Consider the following 19,870-nt stretch of genomic DNA (forward strand, 5'->3'; position numbering starts at 1 on the left):
TGCTGCATTTATTTTTCCGGTCCCCTGCCTCTTAGTTTGTTAGTTTGGTCCACCCTAGTACGGACTGGACTCTAACAGCATGGTAAGATGTTTGAACTCACATAGCAGTTTGTCCTACTGTGTTTTCAGCATGCAGCCAGTGTGTTCTTGTCGTAGGTTCAAGAGGCGGTTTGGATCCATTTGAGGATTCTGGCCTGCATGTGTGCTGTGTCACAGGCCAAATGCTTATTATGGCCAAAGCAATGGTCCATTGTTCACTTCTGAATGAAGTCTCTCTGTCCTAATCTGGCCTGAGACTGCAGATCTGCTCAAAGTCTCACAGCAATGTGTACACACTCCAAAGTACGGCTAAACAGCGTTGACTAAATAATCACCTAAAAGCACAAGTAATAGGGTACAAAACGCATGAGTCAGCACATTTTGCAGATTGAGGGCTATTGCTGAAGCAGCATAGGTTGCAACAGGTAATGATCATACTAGGATTTTATACTTGTCTGTCCAAAATTAACTGAAGTGGCAAGCTTGCCAGTACACAGAGGTGTTAACCTCCTTGAGAGGGAAAATAAGTGGTTGTTTTGAATGCTTTTTTGAATGGCCAACTGTCGGCATAGTAACTTTTATTAGGAGATACACAGTCTTACAACATGTCACGTGTTTGAACAGATACTGGGGTCTGAAAGTGGTCAATATGTCACTGGCCTGAATCCAGCCAATGTCATACAACAGGGACTTCGAGCAAAGTGTCTCCCAAAAGCAAATCAACCTTAGAAAAAGTATCCAATTCAACTTCATTGGTTTTAAAATGACTTGAATTGTTTACTCCAAATAATGTTTGTATCAACACCAGCAACTTCTAGTGATAGAAAGCACACAATCCATCCACTAGACAGCAGAGGGTACAATTAACCTGTGGACCTGTTGTCTTTAATTAAAAACAATAATAGCTTTGTGTTCAACTAATGACACCCAACCTCATGTTTGTGAGTACCGTATTTTTTGGACTATAAGGCGCACCTAAAAACCTAAAATCTTCTCAAAAGCCGACAGTGCGCTTTATAGTCTAGTGCGCCTTATATATGGACTAAATTCCTAAATTCAAACTGGCCGGAAGCATTGTGTCATGAAATCAAGCATAAGTGGCCTGCTGAAGACTATGAATCATGAATCAAAAAGACTATGGATCATTATTTTGTGATTATAAAGTCATTTGTTGCATCTGAAGTTGAAATAAAAAAGATAAAATGGAGAATTATTTGATTTGATTTGGATTAAAAATCTGACATGATGCATTAATGATGCGCCTTATAGTCCGGTGCGCCTTATATACGGACAAAGTTTTAAAATGGGCCATTCATTGAAGGTGCGCCTTATAGTCCGGAAAATACGGTAAATTGAAACAACATTCTTATCATTATTTAATCTCTTATTTTTGTTTGGTATTGTATCACTGATATTTTTCAATGTAAAATAAGTGGCTTGGCTCATGAATGATTGGGGAACTATACTTTAGGATGTGCACACAAGCTGCATGGTTTTGCTTTGAATTCTAGTGTGAGCAGGTTGATAATGATGATATTGCAAAGAGCTACTGTGTCTTGGACAGCTGCATTTTGTCTGTTTCCCTTTCTATGCTTTTTTGTCATGAAAATCACTAGAGACGACTGGCTTGTTGGTATCCATAGCAGCTTTCATTGCTACTATTCCGATTGCATAATTCCCACCCAGACGACGGGAGCCCAAATTTATTGCTGCTACAGTTTGACTGCAATTGCCAGTGAGCCACTTATTTTATTCTCGAAGGCAGCTGGGATTTGTATATTATCAGAAAACTATGTACATTGTCTTACATGAGGACCTATAGCACCACCTATCCTGCTATAAGATGCCAATTTGCAACTGCAGTGGGACAGGTCCTGAAGGCAGTTTGATAAAATCCAGAGCTGCAGAGAGACAGTTTTCACAAAGGGGGAAATCAAAATCAGCTCGTTTTTGGCAAAATGATGCCTGTGACCACACATTATGGTGCAAGATTTGTCCATTAGTTAGTGGCAGAAAACTAATATTAAGAGGCAGACTTGACCCGCCCCTTCTCCAGGTCTTACCCACTGTGCTCGAATGCCAATCGTACTGTCAGTTGTAAGTGGCAATAAAGCATGAGCTAACCCAGAGGCGTAGCCAGGAATTTTTCCAGTAGGGGCGCGCGCCCACAGGAAAAAAAATCGAACATCACCCACGCCGTTCGCTGATCGCTAAAACAACATCCGGGTCCGGGAGGCAAACGGTGAATGGATAACATCACGCACATAGAATAGCGCAAGCACATTTGCGCAAGACCGAAAGAAAAAAATCGGCATGAAAATGAAGAATCGAAAAAGCTCGATTTTTTTCAACCGGGGCGCAAGGAGTCCTAACCCTCGCCCCGGCTTGGCTACGCCTCTGAGCTAACCACTTCCCCTTCTTGTATCACAATAAAGAGAGCAAATGTTCACCACAGAATGGCAAACATTGAAACCAACTGTATGGCCACATGACAGGTTTTTACAGCTGCAATAAAATTAGCACCTTGAAATCTATACAATACCACTGTCTGTCAGTCTACTGTTTGCGTGTGAAGCCATAACTACTGTATGGAGCACATGTTGGCGGTCACACCTTGGTTTGATTTGCTTTTTTTACACACATGGAGAGACAAGACAATGCACCAGGTACTGTTGCTGTTTTTTCCCATTTCTTTCTTCCAGGTATTTTACACTACTGCACATTTGAGGTCATGTATTCTGGCCACTGTATAGTGATCACAACTGCTTAGTTATCATAATACTGTTGGACTGTAATAAAAATTCATTGTATTATTTCCTATTGATATTTGATGTGCAATTGTTGACATACAGACAAAACTGTGATTACTTGTAAGTCAATTCAATCGTTCCAGTGCAATATTAGCCAGGTAGTTTTAAGCAAGCTTGACTGGAAAACTGTATAAAATGGGTATATGACAGTGGAGCAGTATACATTAAAATAAAATGACCATCTTTCATCAATTGCAAACTTCCTCCTTGGGTGTAAAGAGGAAGGGAGGTGTCTCAGACTGATGACAGGAGGAAGGGTGACACTGACTTGGTGTTTCCTGCTTTAATGATTGTTATTAAAGCGTATGATTGATCACATTTTATATTAGTGTTCTTGGTATCAAATATACAAGTGATACTACAGCTCACATGCGTTCCTTATGTTAAAAGCATCATAGAAAATGGATCGATTGATGGTGTGTTTTGGGGTTTTCATGATATTTAATTGCCATGGTACTAATGTCATAGGTTAGATTATATCCAAACCATTCCATAATTTGCCGTCTAGTATAGTCATTATACTTTACTCATTAAGTGAAAAGATGATTTTGGTCTTATCATACATACAGTAAGTAGTCTAACTAACCCTTTTTTTTATATTGCATGACATTTCCATCTGGAGGTGGAAGGCAAATATGATTGCTGGATAAATTTGACAATTGCAAGGGCATGCTAATTGTGCTCTGCAGCATAAGACTTATTTATTCAATGCGTGTTTGTTTCTTCTTTGATTTAGGAAGAATGGCACAGCTGAGACAAAAATCAAACTTATACAGAATGTTCTCAGTCTGAATCCAATTCTTGTTGAATAGCTCTGTTGGTCCGGAAAGGTACAATACAGCGCTGAGGTTTTTGTCTGACAATGCCGAAGAGCAGAAACAGGATGCAGAAAAGTAGCAAAAAAGTCCTTCACGTTGATTATATTGGGTCATACGCAAAGGTGGGGGCCAGTTTGTTTTCCATAATCATTCCTTGGCGTCTCGTCCCTGTTCCTTCGTGTCTCATCCCGTCCTTGGCAACCCATGTGGTTGTCCTTTCACCTCGTTCTTCTCTCCGTTCCTTGGTTTGTTTTCACCAGATGACACCAGTCCCTGCAGATATGATACTCACACCCTTTCCCCATTGGTTCTCCCCAAGATCAGCTCTTTTTTATCATTTTGTACCAGTTCTGGCGGACTATTATGTTTTGTCACGAATGTTCTTGCTATCCTTATCATCTTTCGTGCCTAAGTTCCTTTTCTCTTCTTTTTTTTTTTTTCTTTGCAAACTTAATTATTTTCTCTCTCCAGCTTCAAAATGGCGCATGTCCTTCATTGTTAATTGTACAAAAACTTAGGCAGTACAAAAACATTAACTACGTAGTTCAAGATAACATCAGGCAGTGGTTATAACATCATTCAAAGCTATTGAGCCATATGTATTGTTTATGAATGTTTAGAAGTTATTCAAATACATTCCCAAAAAATGTCTAATTGGAGAAGTTGTACAACTGATTTCTATATTAAAATATATACTTGTGCATTTCAATCAGTGTGTGTGTGTGTGAATGTAACCTATTTTCCACAGGGTTTAACCTCCGATTTAAGGCAAGAAGTGTCAAATTGAGATTTTATTTATTTATGTGACAGTGGAAATGACGCTGATTACATCCCAATCAGGGCACGGGTCCCTCGGAGACGCATCATGTGGCTACAACATGACTGAATGGGAAGAGCTCATGGACAAGCTGTACACATATTTCTACCTGTTGCTCTTCATCCCAGGGCTGCTGCTAAACACCACGGCTCTGTGGGTCCTCTGCAGACACATTCGGTACACACAAGCACACGTTCACACACAAAGTACAAGTTGGAAAATACACTTCTCTTGAGTTTGTTATTTGCATGACAGGAAGAAGACCAAGACTGTCATCTTCATGATAAATCTGGCCTTGGCAGATTTGATTCACATCCTCTCTCTACCCCTAAGGATTTATTATTATTTAACACATACGTGGCCCTTTGGACACAGTATTTGCCTGTTCTGCTTTTACCTTAAGTTTCTCAACATGTATGCAGCCATCGGATTCTTGGTAAGTAGCAACTGTGTTGTACGTACTCAGTGTCTACCCGCCTCGCATTGTTACATAACTGTGACACAAGTAGAGAACGACTGGCTCACAAACACAGTTTTAGAAATAAACAAATAACGTTCGAGATTTACACCAATTTCTCGAGTAATGTTAATCAACTGCTGATAGCCTTTCAAAAGCTTTTTATTTTGTACTCATGAATACTACGCTCTCCTGATTTGCTAATTCAGGGGTGTCAAACTCATGTTTTTCGCAGGCCGCATTGAAGTCATAGCTTCTTTCGGAGGGCCATTTTGACTGTCAACCCAAATTAATGTATGAGCACCTCATATTATATACAGTAAAAGCTAGTAATGACACAAATTTGATGCACAATTTGTCTTCGCGGGCCACATAAAATGATGTGGCGGGCCGTATGTGACCCCCGGGCCTTGAGTTTGACACCGGTGTGCTAATTGATTGATACCTACTACTCTGCAGGGTTGGGAAAAAATAATTTAACTCAGTTAAATTGGCTACAGGTCAAGGCAGAAGCTCTGCCTTGATATTCCTATTCTTGCATGGCTATTATTCGCATCCAACTGTGAACTACGTATATTCCCCATGAATGGGTCAGTCTGTTAGCACTCTCTACTGGTGTAAAGTTGTTACGGCAGCCAAGCTGGGGGCAGGAAGGTGGGGGTAATCACCGTCACGTTACAATGCGGTATTTATAATCTCCGCTCATAAACTCAAGATTCATCCGAATGATCATTTGTATTTTATTTGCTTCTTCAAAGAAAGGTTTAAGTTCTCTAAATTACGGTAATGCGGAAATACCTACCTTGCGCTGAAGCAGGTTACTTTGTCAGTATAGTCTCCCTTCCAAGCACTCTCACCCACACGCATCGCATACATATCCACATACAAAAGAGAGCAATTTATTTGAGAGTATTAATATGTAACGCAAAAAAACCCCAGTAACGTTCGTCTTTCAATACATAATCACTACAACACAACACAGCACAACCGCTACAAACCTTTACGGTACGTATAATAATAATGTTTCCGAGGCATTTTTTAAATCAATATAGAACCTAAAATTAATTCCACCGTACTCACCACATATGCTATTTCTGATGCTCCTGCCTGTCTATGGATACTACCTTGTCCCTTCATACTGTACATAGCAACTCTGAAAGCGCTCCCTCCCCCCAGAAGAAACATCAATTTCAATAGTGTGAGTGTCAGCAATGCTTGTATTTGAGGTTCTGGAGGCATTGTACAGAATAAAATGATCTTAGCAACACAAAAACTGAAATCTGATTGGACAAAAATAACCCCACAACCGACAAGAAGCTGAGCAGCTAAATCACACGCTGTGAAAAGAAGAGAAAAGACTGTGTCCCCTTAAAAAAAACTCAGTCAAATGACAAATTTATGTTCCCCTTTAAAGCTGCCTTCTTTTAGTAGTTTCTGTGTCTCTTTTTTCTCAGGTGTGCATCAGTGTACAGAGGTGCGTCTTCCTGCTTGACCCCTTCTCTACTCGAAGGTGGAGGAGCCGCTATGACTTTGTGATCAGTATATTGGTGTGGGTGCTTGTCGCTGTGGCCTGCTCCCCATTCATCCTCATGCGCGCCAATAGCAGCAACACATCTCCCTCAACTCTCTCATTAAACAAGACCTCATTTGTGAATGTCACCTTCAGTCAGCAGTCCAAAACCTACACAGGGCTCAACGTGACATCTTTGAGCGCCGGCCTCGGTGGGTTCAAGAATGTGACTCAGATCGGCTGTTTTAAAGACTTGCCCATGCGGCATGTGTCCCTCTCTCTGATTGTCACCTTAATGGTGTTGGTTGAGGTGTTTGGTTTCATGATTCCTCTGTCTTGCATCAGCTATAGCTCCATCCGCATCAGCCGCTCTCTCTATCAGAAAAAGAACGACGTTTCGAGCAACTCGACTCCTGGTCCCTCGATGTGGAGTCGACTCTGCGTGTTCACCTGCGCAGATAGGAACCATGAGAAGCCGCAGGCCAATGGGGAGAAGCGGCGTGCCCTTCGAATGGTGCTGATTTGCTCCTTTGTCTTCTTGCTGTGCTTCGCCCCGTACCACATCAACTTTTTGCTTTATCTGATGGTGCAGCAGGACTTAGTGTCTGCGTGTGCCACCAGGGTGGCTGTGCGCCAGTTCCACCCTGTGTCCCTATGCATCGCCAACCTGAGCTGCTGCCTTAACCCGCTGCTCTACTACTTCCTAACAGCTGAATTCAGGTTGCATCTCAGTAAGCGTACCTCCTCTTTCGCTTCCTCTTCGGTCAACTCTCAGCATCCTGTGGTGCACAGATTGTTGAGCTCTGGGAGTGACTCTTCCAAATGAGAGTAAAACTAAAACATCTTTTGAGGGTTAGCAAATACACAGTACTTTATTCTATATGGATATAGACAGGATATCGATTCTGTTGAATTTGCAAAAATCACCATCAAATCGAACTGACCCAAACATTCTCCGACCTTATATCCAGAGAACGTTCTCGCAGCCAAAGAATTACAAGACATGATTACACATTACAAGCAGATGTTTGAGATGTTTTATCCGTTTATCAGTCATTACCTGAATGGAAATGTATAGCACATACAGTAAGTAGTAATGTATTTTCTTAATCTGCAAATAAAAGCTCTTGCTTACCTACAATTTCAGGACAAAACATGGTTACATCATCCAATGATTTTATGTGTGTGGTGTGCATGTGTGTGTGTGTGCGCGCGCGCGTGCGCGCGTTAGGCATAGGCCCCTCACCGGTTTAATAGTTAGAGTTAAAAAGTCCCAATGATCGTCACACACACATCTGGGTGTGGTGAAAATTTGTCCTCTGCATTTAACCCATCCCCGTGTGATTTTGATCCATCCCCTAGGGGAGAGGGGAGCAGTGAGCAGCAGCGGTGCCGCGCTCGGGAATCATTTGGTGATCTAACCCCCCAATTCCAACCCTTAATGCTGAGTGCCAAGCAGGGAGGAAATGGGTCCCATTTTTATAGTCTTTGGTATGACCCGGCCGGGGTTTGAACCCACAACCTTCCAGTCTCAGGGCGAACACTCTACCACTAGGCCACTGAGCTGGTTTACCGTGGTTTTAAAAAGTTAAGGTTTCAATTATGTTCAAACTGTATGTTCAAGCTTTAAATAGCTTGCTTGGGGTGACCTTTCACGCATCCGTAATACTGTTTGTTGTTTCATGTTGTATGTCTTGGATATTGCGTGAATAAAACTCAAACTCAAAACTCAAACTGTTAGTGCAGTTCAGTGGTATCTAAATGAGCAGTCTCTATGAAGTTGATGGATTTTTTGGGGGGCCATAGATATTTTGACACTGCACAGACCACTTTTATATCATTTGAAACAAAAAAGTCATTTATGGTGGTTAAAATATTTGAAACTGTTCTTGCTCGGTTGCTGGGATCACTGCACACTGCAAGCATAATGATGTTCAATAATATCACTCTTAGTAAACGTTCATTTTTTGATGCTGTTCTTAACATGAATCTCATTTCATTTTCCAGGTGGCCATAATGCTGTGTGCAGTCAGTATACATACTAAATCTTACTTCCTGTCAAGTTGGCGACAGTTGGCAGCAGCTGTTCAAAACCATAAACCACTTTTTTTTTTTTTTTTTATCAAACAGCCTTTCCGTACTCACAATCTGATACAAGGTGGGACAAATTGTGCATGTATTTCTGACTTCACCAGAAATGGCCTCCTCTGCAACTTAAATTTCAGCAAGTTAGATGGTTTCAATTTAAAAAAAAAAGAAAAGCATGTCAAAGTCCAAGTCTGCTTTATTGTCAACATCTTCACATGCCGAGACACACAAAGAGAACAATCATGCAATTGTGACGGATAATGTCAGCTCACCTTCAATTTCCATTTCCCCAGGCTTTATAATTGAAAATATACTGTATTTTGAAAAATGTGACCTTGGACAGACAATACATTTTTGTAAACCACATCCCCCTTACGCACAGGAAACTCTGTGTGGGCCAAAAGCCTCTGAGGGGACAGACAAAGGCAGAGACACATAAAGAGAACATTGCTAGACCATAGCAACAGAAATTCGTGATACCTGAACAAAAACAAGTTTCGGAACAAAGTACCAAAATAGACTCAAACATCGAAAATGAATTACAGCATGAAGAAAGGAGGGGACGACTGATGATTTGTTTCCTCTTTTTGTGATGTAACATACGGCTTCAAGACAGAGGTGAGTTATTGTAAATGGTTTAATATGAAGACGACTACTGAAGAAAAAGTGTGACAGCTGCAAGGGTGCGAGGCGTGTGACACAATCCGTCATAGGGAATGCTTTGTTATTCCAACGTGAGGAATGTGAGTTATGTGGCGTGGCTGTGCATGTGTGTGTGTGTGTTTGTGTGTGTGCATGTGTGTGTGTGTGTGTGAGTGTATGCCACTCTTGCTGTCGGTGTTGTAATAGTCATCGAAGACAGTATCTCTACTTTACGTGACTGATACGTTAGGACAAATGGATGCCATGTACATTTATTCTACCGACAGAAAAATAATAGACTATTTGCCAGGTTGGACTCAGCAGGTGTTTATTTGTTTTGACCTAGTATTCAAAATCTTGGAGGTACAGAATTTATGTAACTGCAGAATGTTGAAGACCTAAAGTATCAAACCTAAAGCAAAAGCAGAGGGTGAGGGTCCCGTGGGAAACAGTTAATCTCTTAATGGAGAATATGTAAGTCAGCTTTTCCTTACAAGAAGTTTGTATGCAAAGTAAAGCGCTGTAGATAATAACAATTGGGCATATTAACCGAGTTACCAAAAATTAACCAATTGAAATCACAGGAAAAAATGTAAAGTTACTATTACAAAGAAATAAATAGAACATTTCCGTGTCTTCGACTTAAATGTGATCTGTGTTTTGCTGGAAACCACGTTCTTTTTTCCGAAGAGCATCACTGTGGGAATTACCCCATATTCAAATAACTTGGGCAGGTGGTGGGACATTTGGGTTGCTGAAAAATACTCCAGTTAGAATGAGAACATCCCCAACATTGCAGTAGGCCAACATCACATCACAGACAAAGAGAAAGGAGGAAAGAAGGACAAAAATGGACAAAAGAGACATCGCAGCAGGGAGCCAGCCGCTCACGGCAGCGCCATAATAAAAAAAATCGGACTCTCTAAATATAGCTGTGTGTTTGTTTATTGAACATATGTATGAACAAAAATATTCCATTAGGAAATGCAACATGTTCATGTGTCCTTGGAGTCTTTACCAAGTTAATTAAAAGTACCAACGATCAACTCAAGTGCCTCTGAGCAGGTATAGCTTGTAGTTTAAGATTACAAATAAATCTTTTTGTGACCCCAGTCCGAGGGCTTTCCTGACAAGCCCCAATACTTACCTTATGTGCAGGGTTTTGATGCAAAGTCTTGCTCATGACAGGCTAGTCAGTCAACCACACATCTGAATATGTTTGCCTACTCTACTAGTTTCACTAATGCTTTTGACTGGGACGTTTGTCACAGGCCTGCGTGTGGACATGCAACTTGTGCAGCATCAACGTCCCTGTGGCTTTGTAGATGTTGTAAATAACCACCGCAGTGTCTGTTATCTGATATGTTTTGCACATAGACTGGGACCGGTGTGTTTTCTGTGAACAAGTAAGTTTTGCTTTCTCATCAACAGGCTGTCTTCGGTGCAACACGACTATTTTAGGCTGGCGGACTGACGCATACTGCAAGCATTAAAGCTATTATATGTGCGGTAAGTACAAATACAAATGCTGATGTACATGTTTTGCGTCAACAATATGGGAAGTAGAAATGGCGCGATCATAGTTAAACCCAAGTGAAGCTGATTCACTTTTCTCTTACCTATCGGGATTGCCCTGCGTTGCATTTGGAACTCTGACATTTAGTTAAAATAAGAAACGTGTTTTTGTTTTTTGTCTGGGGTACTTCTGAAGACCTGATGGCTACAAGTATGAGCTCATCCTGACCATGGCATCCATGGACACCCCCATCAGTGGACAATGACCTCATACCTGATACAAGCTCAGAACTGATCCGCAGTGCAAACGTCTGGTATAAAAAAAAAAAAAATAATAATAATAATGAATGGCAGTTGCCAAAACTCAGGGGAGTTGCGGATGTATCAGCACCATCTTTATGCAGTGGTGTATAGTGTCATCCTTGTGCCGGGGTTGCTCGGGAACATCCTGGCATTATGGGTGTTCAGGCTCTACATCCGAGAAACTAAAAAGGCGGTGGTGTTCATGATGAATCTGGCTGTGGCTGACCTGATGCAGGTAAAGTCCTTTTAATTGTTTCTCTATGTATGAGCCCACGTCTAAATCACAGTTAGGAGGGTACGGGTTCGATTCCACCTCCGGCCCTCCCTGTGAGGAGTTTGCATGTTCTCCCCGTGCCCGCGTGGGTTTTCTCAGGCACTCCGGTTTCCTCCCACATCCCCAAAACATGATTGGTAGGCCGATTGAGCACTCCAAATTGCCCGTAGGTGTGAGTGTGAATGATTGTTTGTCTCTGTGTGCCCTGCAATCTTAAAATTGCCTATAATCACCTGTGGAAATCTTCAAAAATGCTTATGCGCACCAGGATTTGTCATGCATAACAGAGCACATATTTCAAAACTTCATCAGTTCTCCCAAAAGTAGAACTACAAACAACAACACCTTTTTGAGCTTCACCTATCAATCGTCTACCCATTTTCTATCTCTTGCATATGAGACATGATCATTCTAATGTCTGCTACCTCTTTTGTCAGGTTTTTTCCCTGCCTCTGAGGATCTACTATTACCTAAACAACAACTGGCCATTTGGTCATACGCTCTGTATGATCTGTTTCTATCTGAAGTACGTCAACATGTACGCTTCCATCTACTTTCTGATGTGTGTGAGCGTGCGCCGCTGTGAACTCATTATGCGGCCGCTAAGGTACAACACCTCCAAGCAAAAGGTGGACCTGGTCGTATGCATCCTGGGGTGGCTCTTGGTTTGCCTGTGCTGTCTGCCCTTCCTTCTGCTGAGAAACCCTGATGATGGCCTTGTGACCTCAGGCACGGTGTGTTTCTCAGAGCTGCCCATGCATATGGTCAGCACCTCAGCAGCCTGGGTTATCTTGATCATGGCCGAACTTCTCGGTTTCATCATCCCTTTCACCGTGGTCCTCGCCTGCACCTGCCTGACTGCAGGGAGCCTTCGGATGAGGACTACCGAGACCATTCCTGACCGGGGTGAGAAGCGGAGAGCTTTGAGGATGGTGCTAAGCTGCACCATTGTCTTCTTAGTGTGCTTTGCGCCTTATCACATCACTATGCCTTTGGACTTCTTGGCAAAGGCCAACTCATTGAGCAGTTGCACCCTGAAGAACCTGATCCTGATATGTCACCCTGTCACACTTTGCTTGGCTAGCCTAAACTGCAGCCTGGATCCCATCATGTATTACTTCACAACAAAGGAATTCTGGAGGCGACTGAGCAAGCCAGATATACTAGAGCGAGGGATTTTAAGCAGGTGAATGTCCCAAGTGGAGGACTTGGTGTTAATGACTTTTTTCGAAGGACCAGTAACTGAAACCACTACCGTTTTTTTCCGTGTATAGTGCGCCCCCATGTATAATACGCACCCTAACAATGGCATGCTGATGCTGGAAAAAAGCCTGTACCCATGTATAATAAGCACCCAATTTTTATGAAAATTTTTTTTTTTCTTTTTTTTTTTTTAAGTCCCAATGATCGTCACACACGCAGGGAGGCAATGGGTCCCATTTTTATAGTCTTTGGTATGGTCTTAACTAGGCTGGATGTAATTTTTTTTGTTGGCGTTGATTTCTCCGACTGCCCCTAAACGCACCACCGCGCTCCGTGCGCGCATGTGAAAAGGGCGTGCGGACGTGAAAAAGGCGACTCTGTATGGGAGAGACGAAGAGGAATAAAAACACCCTTGGAAACCAAAACTTGCCCCTCGTCGTGACTCGGAGCCGCAACAAATGTTTCGGATTTGTGTAGGGTACATTGTGACAGACAGCAAACGAGCAGGTGATCGAGCAAGCGTCTGATACCAGAGCATTGCGTATGTCGTATGGAGCGTGTTTGAAGTGAACAGCAGAGACGAAAGGAACAAGGCAAAGTGTTGTGAAATAAAATATGACCGACCTGTAATACGCATTTTGTTATTTGCTGATTGAAACTGCTAATTAAACTGTGAATTGAAACTAATAGGTGGAGAACTGAACTCTCGCTCTTTATATAGCTGACGTGTCTTGCGCAACCGTTCTGCGCATCTGTAATGGCGGCCTCCGTATGACGTCCGGTCCGCGATGGAGATTAAAAAACAAACAATATTTGACAATAACACACCATCAAGGATTGCACCATCGCATCAAACGATGTGTCATCAATTATGAATTTTACTAAGTGTGTTGGGCAGGATGGCTGAATGCGATGCGCGATTGACAACAAACAAGAAGAAAGGTGATTTCAAGTTTGATTTCGAGGGAGATTTGTCATGTCTCGTCCCCAGTTTTGCTATGTGTCTAGGTTGCCATAGTTTCTGTTCGCATCGCCCCTCTCTTCCTGTGTCACCTCAATCGATGTAACGTGTTTTGTATTTAAGTCCTGTCTGCCCCTCGCTCACCGTCGGATCATTGCATGTGTTACTGTCATGATGTCTGTTTGCTTTCTGTTCCTGTCTTTGGTAATGTCACCCTGTCTTTTTGTTCCACGACTTTGTCGGTCAGTCCTGTTGTTGGTTTTGTTGTACCATGACTTTCTTTTAAAAAAAAAAAAAAATAATTAAAACAAACAAAAAAATTAAAACATTTTTGTACCCATGTATAATGCGCACCCCGGATTTTAGGACAATAAATTAGTTAAGGTTTGCGCACTATACACGGAAAAAAACGGTAATCCTCATGTTTGCACTTTGAGATGAAAATAGAGCTGTAAATGACAAACCAAGTGCGTATTATGACCCTTTTTTATGCATATTTTCCAACTCCATGCTGTATAAGCTTGACTGCTTACTCAATACAAGCATATCAAGTGATGTGTATTTGTTATATGAGGGATGGTGAGGCCTCAACAGATCAATACCTGATATCAGTGTGCATAATTATTAGGCGAAAAAAACATTTAAGTGACTGAAAAGTCTGTAAAAGGTTTTTCAGAGGTATGCAGTATTCTTGAAATTGCAAAGATATTGGAGTGTGACCATAGAACCATCAAATGTTTCATTGCAAATAGTCAACCATGTTACAAGAAACGTGTTAAGGAAAAAAATGATGCAAATTAACTGCCAAAGAGTTAATAAGACTGAAATGTGAAGCTATCCAGGAACCCATTATTCTTCAGTGCTACCATATTCCTGAAATTCACGATACCTGGAGTGCTCAGAGGAACCAAGCGTTTAGTGCTCAGAGACAGGGCCAAGGTACGGAAGGCTGTCCACCACTGAACAAGACACACATGTTGAAATGTAAAGACTGGCTCAGGAAATATCAGAAGACAGACTTTTCAAAGATCTTACAATGAGACGAGAGTGACTCTTAATGGACCAGCTGAACACATGGCTGGATCAGTAACGGCCACAGAGCTCCACAAAATGTGGACTTGAAATGAACATAAAATAAACAAAAAAGAATTCAAAATAACCAACTGCCAGTTTTTAGAAGACACTTTCTTCAAGCAGTGGTACAGTAAAAAATGTGCATGTTTCAAGAAGATTTTTATGCAAGAAAATAACAGTTTGTTGATTGTTGCGGCACAAAACGTTAATCGTCAACAGATCAAGAAGCTGACAGACTCCATGGATGGAAGTCTTAAATCTGTTATTAAAAATAGTGGCTAGACCGGTCACTGTTTTATTAATTTTTTTAAATGTTAATTTGTAAATTTTGAGTTGTTTATTATTCTCACTTTAATAAATGAAAATAAGCAAGTGAGTTGGGAATCTTTTTATTTTTACTTTAGTTGCGTAATAATTCCGCACATTAATAGTTGCCTAATAATTGGCACATTGACATTTTACCAAGAAAGCCAGAATCTCATTTTTCCTGTATGCATAATACATCTTAAAGTTAATTAACATTTTGGTTGACCGAGCAGTAGTTGTAGTTGTTCAAAAACAAAATTAATCCTCAAAAGAACAATTCGCCCAATAATTCTGCACACAGTGTATAACTAATGATTGTTAAGAGGGCAATGAAATGGTTAGTCACTTTCCAAAACGCTTCTTTTATTTGGAAAATGATGACGAGAAAACACATGAAACGAAAGTTAAATTCAGCTTTAATCACCAAACAAAGTGAGATCTGTTAAATGGCTGTACACGTGGCTCAATAATCATATATTGTTTGGGGGGGAAAGAAAAAATACCAAATTCCAAATACCCTTCACGTTTGAGTGTCTTTCTGGACAGACATCATGTAAGATTGCCATTAGTAGTCGGGACCACTAGGGCGCTTATTTTTAAGCACATTTATATTTTCAAGAAATTCAAAATAAATGTGATTTTTGAAAAACTGGACCATAACCAAGGATTTCTTTCCGTAATTTTACAACATAAATGAGTCTATAATTCAGATTATTACCAGAACAAAATATATGTTGTGACATTGGGGTCTTTAAAACACAAATGAGGTTAAACACACAGGTCATGTATGAACCTACACTGTTCTCAGGTACGTTATCATGAAATAAACATTCTACGACAGCAGTCCAGCAGAGACATCAGGGACGTGCCTCCTGGATTTGTGCTTCTATGTAAAGACACTGGAACATGTCCAAGGTAATGTGTGCTATCATACTACTACATGACAAAACCCACAATGGTATACTTTACATCTCATAAGTATACGAGTAGCTTTACAATTGTGTGCGACAGTAGGCTAATTAACACATACAGGTCTCCTGTAATACAGATGTTGAAATACAGAAGAATAACAACAAGGAGTTTGAAGGCAGCTACAGAAACTAAAAACAGGAAACAAATAGTTTGTAAATCCTCAGTGAACTGGAGGATGCAGGTCTGTTGTTTTTTTGTTTTTTTTTGCACAAGACGGTGGGTTAATAGTTGAAATCTAAGACCATTAAAGGTTTAAGGGAATGTAGCAGAGGAGACTAAAACACATCACTGAGGGTTAAAGCAAAGAATGCAAACCGATTCTGGAGATGCACTTAAATACAACTGTTAACGTTTCAACTGAAGCCTGTTCCCTTTGTCACCTCCTCCCACCATCTCTCTGCCTCCGTCGCTCAGGTTATCACTATCACACTCGGACAACGCTCCCATCAAGCCTTGCAGATCCGAGTCTCAGTTACAAACCTGTTTTCAAAATGATGAAAGGTGAAGCACTCCTCTGCTGAGCGCTTCTGGATGCCTCCACCTGGAAGACATGACCAAGTTAATGCCTTTTTATTTCTCGTGTCACCTCCAGACGAAGACGTTTAGCCATGCTAACATACAGTAGATCTTCATTCACAGAGCTGGTACCCTACAGAACTTTGTTTCCCTAACAATTCGTACAAATTTCCGTATACATTACATTATTGTCAAAAATATTACCATGGGTGACGCTTAGATAGTTGTAAACAATTTAATCCACTCACAAGATATTCCAACTTCCTTGCTCCCAATTCTCCAAGTTTGCTGCTCATTTTTTTTTGTCTTGATCCTGCTTGCTAAAAGAATCTAACTGTGCTGTACACCTCCCACACTGTTTTTATTTCACCTTACACGGTGTGTGTGTGCCTATAGCCTCTTTCATGCCGCATGGCAAAAAAATGAAAGCCGTTTGCCCCAAGAGAGAACACCTCGTCACGTTTAGGATGCTGCTTATGACCGTTGGATATTATTTCATACAACTCCTCAATAATGGACAATACTATTATGACTCTTCTACAATCAAAAAAAAAAAAAAGATTACGTTCAGACCTGGGAGGCTGGCACGACGCTCCATTTTGTAGGTTTCTTTGCCAGCGCACAGTCTGCGGATGTAGGAGCCCAGAGGCTTGATGTCCTCAATGCGCTCGGTCACCACTAGGTCCTCTTGCACCAGGTAGCTACGGTACGAGCCGGACTGGGACAGAAATCACAGGAATTTGGCTTAATTGCATCCCACACGATTTAATCAACAGCATTACACCACTTTTCTTTTAAATAAAACTACAAATGCCCTAACAGTAACTGAAGGCAAACAAAATGGCACTACGAGAGGATAAGATTATTAAATTAGAATTTTTTTTAAGTTTCAGATATAACTTTGAATTGAACAAATCTATTTTTGGTACCGTTTGAAATGTGCAATACATGTTACAAATAATGCACAATATGTAGCCTACTAGAGAAGAACTATTAATCAGAGAAATGATACTTAAGATATTTTTATTCTTATGTGTAAAAAAATAAACAAAAAACAATAATTCAATAACATTAAAAAAAAATACACACATGATTTGACTTTTTTGACTATACTACACAATTATTATTCTAAATCCCTGGATTAGCCCAGGATTTTCTTTTTATTATTGTGGGGCAGTCAATGGAGTTTACTACCATTTTTTGTTTCCCATCAAACTCACCATCAGCTGTGAGAAGAGGTCAATGAGATCTTGAGGAGGCAGCACCACCGAAGTGTTTAGGGGAATCACGAAGCAAGTCTTCAGAGTCAAGTCCAGATATGCTGTAAGCTTCTGCTCGCACAAAAGCACAGGCATGTATCAGATGGATATCGAAATCCAGCTCAGGCACCTTCCCTGCATGACTTGTATCCCTCGCTCACCCTGTTGAAGTCATGGAGGATGTAAGCGGGGTCTCCGGGCCTGAAACTGGGAGGTGGGACGCTGATGACAGCCATGCTGTCAGTAATCTCCACTTCTTCCTCCACCCGGGGGAGATAGTAAGGCTGCCTCTCTGCATCGCCAACCGTTGACATGTCGCTGAACTGCATGGCGCCATGATACAGCCTCTAAACGACACAGGCAAGAGCAAACTTCATCTCTAAAGGGAAAAAATGGCCTGCAGCAGGATTTTGACTTGACTTTTAAGCCCACATTATCCAAGTGGAAGAGCAGCAGGGAATTGTTTTGCTGCACATTAAAAACATGATTGCAAAAACCCACTTCTGTGACGAGCACAGAAGCAGGACAGGTTTCCCGTTTGGCTAGGTTGTACGAGCATTACCCGGCTGTACATGTTTACGTATGTTTATAGCGTTTTCACACAAAATGCTTTGCAGAACATACGACAGAAAATAATAGGCAGTTTGAGTTTTGTCCACACTTACCGTTTTTTTCCGTGTATAGTGCGCAAAATTTTACTAATTTATTGTCCTAAAATCCGGGGTGCGCATTATACATGGGTACAAAAAAAAAAAAAAAAAAAAATTTTTTTTTTTTTTAATTATTTTTTTTTTTTTTTTTTTAAGTCCCAATGATCGTCACACACGCAGGGAGGCAATGGGTCCCATTTTTATAGTCTTTGGTATGGTCTTAACTAGGCTGGATGTAATTTTTTTTGTTGGCGTTGATTTCTCCGACTGCCCGTAAACGCACCACCGCGCTTCGTGCGCGCACGGGACAGCAAACGAGCAGGTGATCGAGCAAGCGTCTGATACGAGAGCATTGCGGTCGCATGGAGCGTGTTTGAAGTGAACAGCAGAAAAGAAAGGCAAAGTGTTGTGAAATAAAATGCACAGAACGGATGCGCAAGACACGTCAGCTATATAAAGAGCGAGAGTTGTTTTCTTCCTATTAGTTTCAATTCACAGTTTAATTAGCAGTTTCAATCAGCAAATAGCAAAATGCGTATTACAGGTAATATTTTATTTCACAACACTTTGCCTTGTTCCTTTCGTCTCTGCTGTTCATCCTAAAACACAAAGGCGCTCTTTAAGCAATGCGACAGTGAGCGCCCGGCGCGCTGCGGTTGCGCGACCGCACCAATTAAGCTCCCTGCGCAGTGCGCACTGAGGTCCACTTAAATTTTAGAAAGTACATCAGGACTTTAAAAAGATCTTCTAAATTTCAGCGACGGCTCTGTCACAATAATCGGCCAGCCCGGTGCAGTTGGGCGGTCGGCGGCGCGCTACGGTTGAGCGTTCTCTCGCACGCTCTCTCTCTCGCTCTCTCTCGCTCTCGCACACACGCAAACCGGATATCATACGGAGGCCGCCATTACAGATGCGCAGAACGGATGAGCAAGACACGTCAGCTATATAAAGAGCGAGAGTTCAGTTCTCTACCTAAATCCGTATTACAGGTAATATTTTATTTCACAACACTTTGCCTTGTTCCTTTCTTCTCTGCTGTTCACTTCAAACACGCTCCATGCGCACGGAGCGCGGTGGTGCGTTTACGGGCAGTCGGAGAAATCAACGCCAACAAAAAAAATTACATCCAGCCTAGTTAAGACTATACCAAAGACTATAAAAATGGGACCCATTGCCTCCCTGCGTGTGTGACGATCATTGGGACTTAAAAAAAAAAAAAAAAAAATTAAAAATTTTTTTAAAAAAAAATCATAAAAATTCGGTGCGTATTATACATGGGTACAAGCTTTTTTCCAGCATCAGCATGCCATTTTTAGGGGTGCGTACTATACATGGGGGCGCACTATACACGGAAAAAAACGGTAAATCACTTTGATCATCTTTTTTTTTCCATGCTGCACAGATTTGAGCATCTGCACAGATTTGAGCATCAAGTTAAATCCTTTTATAAGTAATAACTGGAACAATATATAAAGCCCAGAAATAGTTAATTAACATTAAATACAGACTGTGGAAAGACATAAAACTGTAAATAAGGTAACAACACAGAAGTAATATTGTCTTTAAGGCTTAAATAATACTGACTGAAGACCATGAATGGGAAATATTCATTAATTTGAAACGTCATACTATATCATAAGTATACAGGCCCACTGG

The 19,870-nt window shown here is 41.2% G+C and overlaps 3 protein-coding genes across 7 annotated transcripts in view; 2 read left to right on the plus strand and 1 right to left on the minus strand.

Moving 5' to 3' along the window:
• The first annotated feature begins 134 nt into the window (after positions 1-134).
• Positions 135-7,605, plus strand: p2ry10 (P2Y receptor family member 10). Of its 2 annotated transcripts, none has more exons than XM_061273572.1 (4): positions 135-2,705; positions 4,478-4,661; positions 4,740-4,920; positions 6,396-7,605. In XM_061273572.1, the coding sequence occupies exons 1-4, from the start codon at positions 2,681-2,683 to the stop codon at positions 7,275-7,277; spliced, it is 1,272 nt and encodes a 423-aa protein (XP_061129556.1). In that variant the 5' UTR covers positions 135-2,680; the 3' UTR covers positions 7,278-7,605. The 2 variants fall into 2 exon arrangements, with proteins under 2 accessions (XP_061129556.1, XP_061129564.1); XM_061273580.1 differs by having other exon boundaries at positions 4,508-4,661.
• A 1,003-nt stretch (positions 7,606-8,608) lies between these two features.
• Positions 8,609-15,451, plus strand: gpr174 (G protein-coupled receptor 174). Of its 4 annotated transcripts, XM_061273632.1 has the most exons (5): positions 8,613-9,157; positions 10,613-10,690; positions 10,893-11,010; positions 11,101-11,234; positions 11,711-15,451. In XM_061273632.1, the coding sequence occupies exons 4-5, from the start codon at positions 11,202-11,204 to the stop codon at positions 12,461-12,463; spliced, it is 786 nt and encodes a 261-aa protein (XP_061129616.1). In that variant the 5' UTR covers positions 8,613-9,157; positions 10,613-10,690; positions 10,893-11,010; positions 11,101-11,201; the 3' UTR covers positions 12,464-15,451. The 4 variants fall into 4 exon arrangements, with proteins under 4 accessions (XP_061129585.1, XP_061129616.1, XP_061129596.1 ...); XM_061273601.1 differs by having other exon boundaries at positions 8,609-9,157; positions 10,893-11,234; XM_061273612.1 differs by having other exon boundaries at positions 9,142-9,282; positions 10,893-11,234.
• Positions 15,217-19,870, minus strand: part of LOC133150973 (integral membrane protein 2A-like) — a 5,925-nt gene continuing 1,271 nt past the window's right edge. The window contains exons 3-6 of the mRNA XM_061273644.1: positions 17,726-17,911; positions 17,526-17,636; positions 16,879-17,023; positions 15,217-16,330 (exon numbers count right to left, since the gene is read on the minus strand). Of these exons, the coding sequence (XP_061129628.1) occupies positions 16,236-16,330; positions 16,879-17,023; positions 17,526-17,636; positions 17,726-17,911 (537 nt within the window). The 3' untranslated portion in view covers positions 15,217-16,235. The remainder of the gene's footprint in view (positions 16,331-16,878; positions 17,024-17,525; positions 17,637-17,725; positions 17,912-19,870) is intronic.

Source organism: Syngnathus typhle, linkage group LG1 (assembly GCF_033458585.1).
Source record: "Syngnathus typhle isolate RoL2023-S1 ecotype Sweden linkage group LG1, RoL_Styp_1.0, whole genome shotgun sequence".
NCBI classification, from domain to species: Eukaryota; Metazoa; Chordata; class Actinopteri; order Syngnathiformes; family Syngnathidae; genus Syngnathus; species Syngnathus typhle.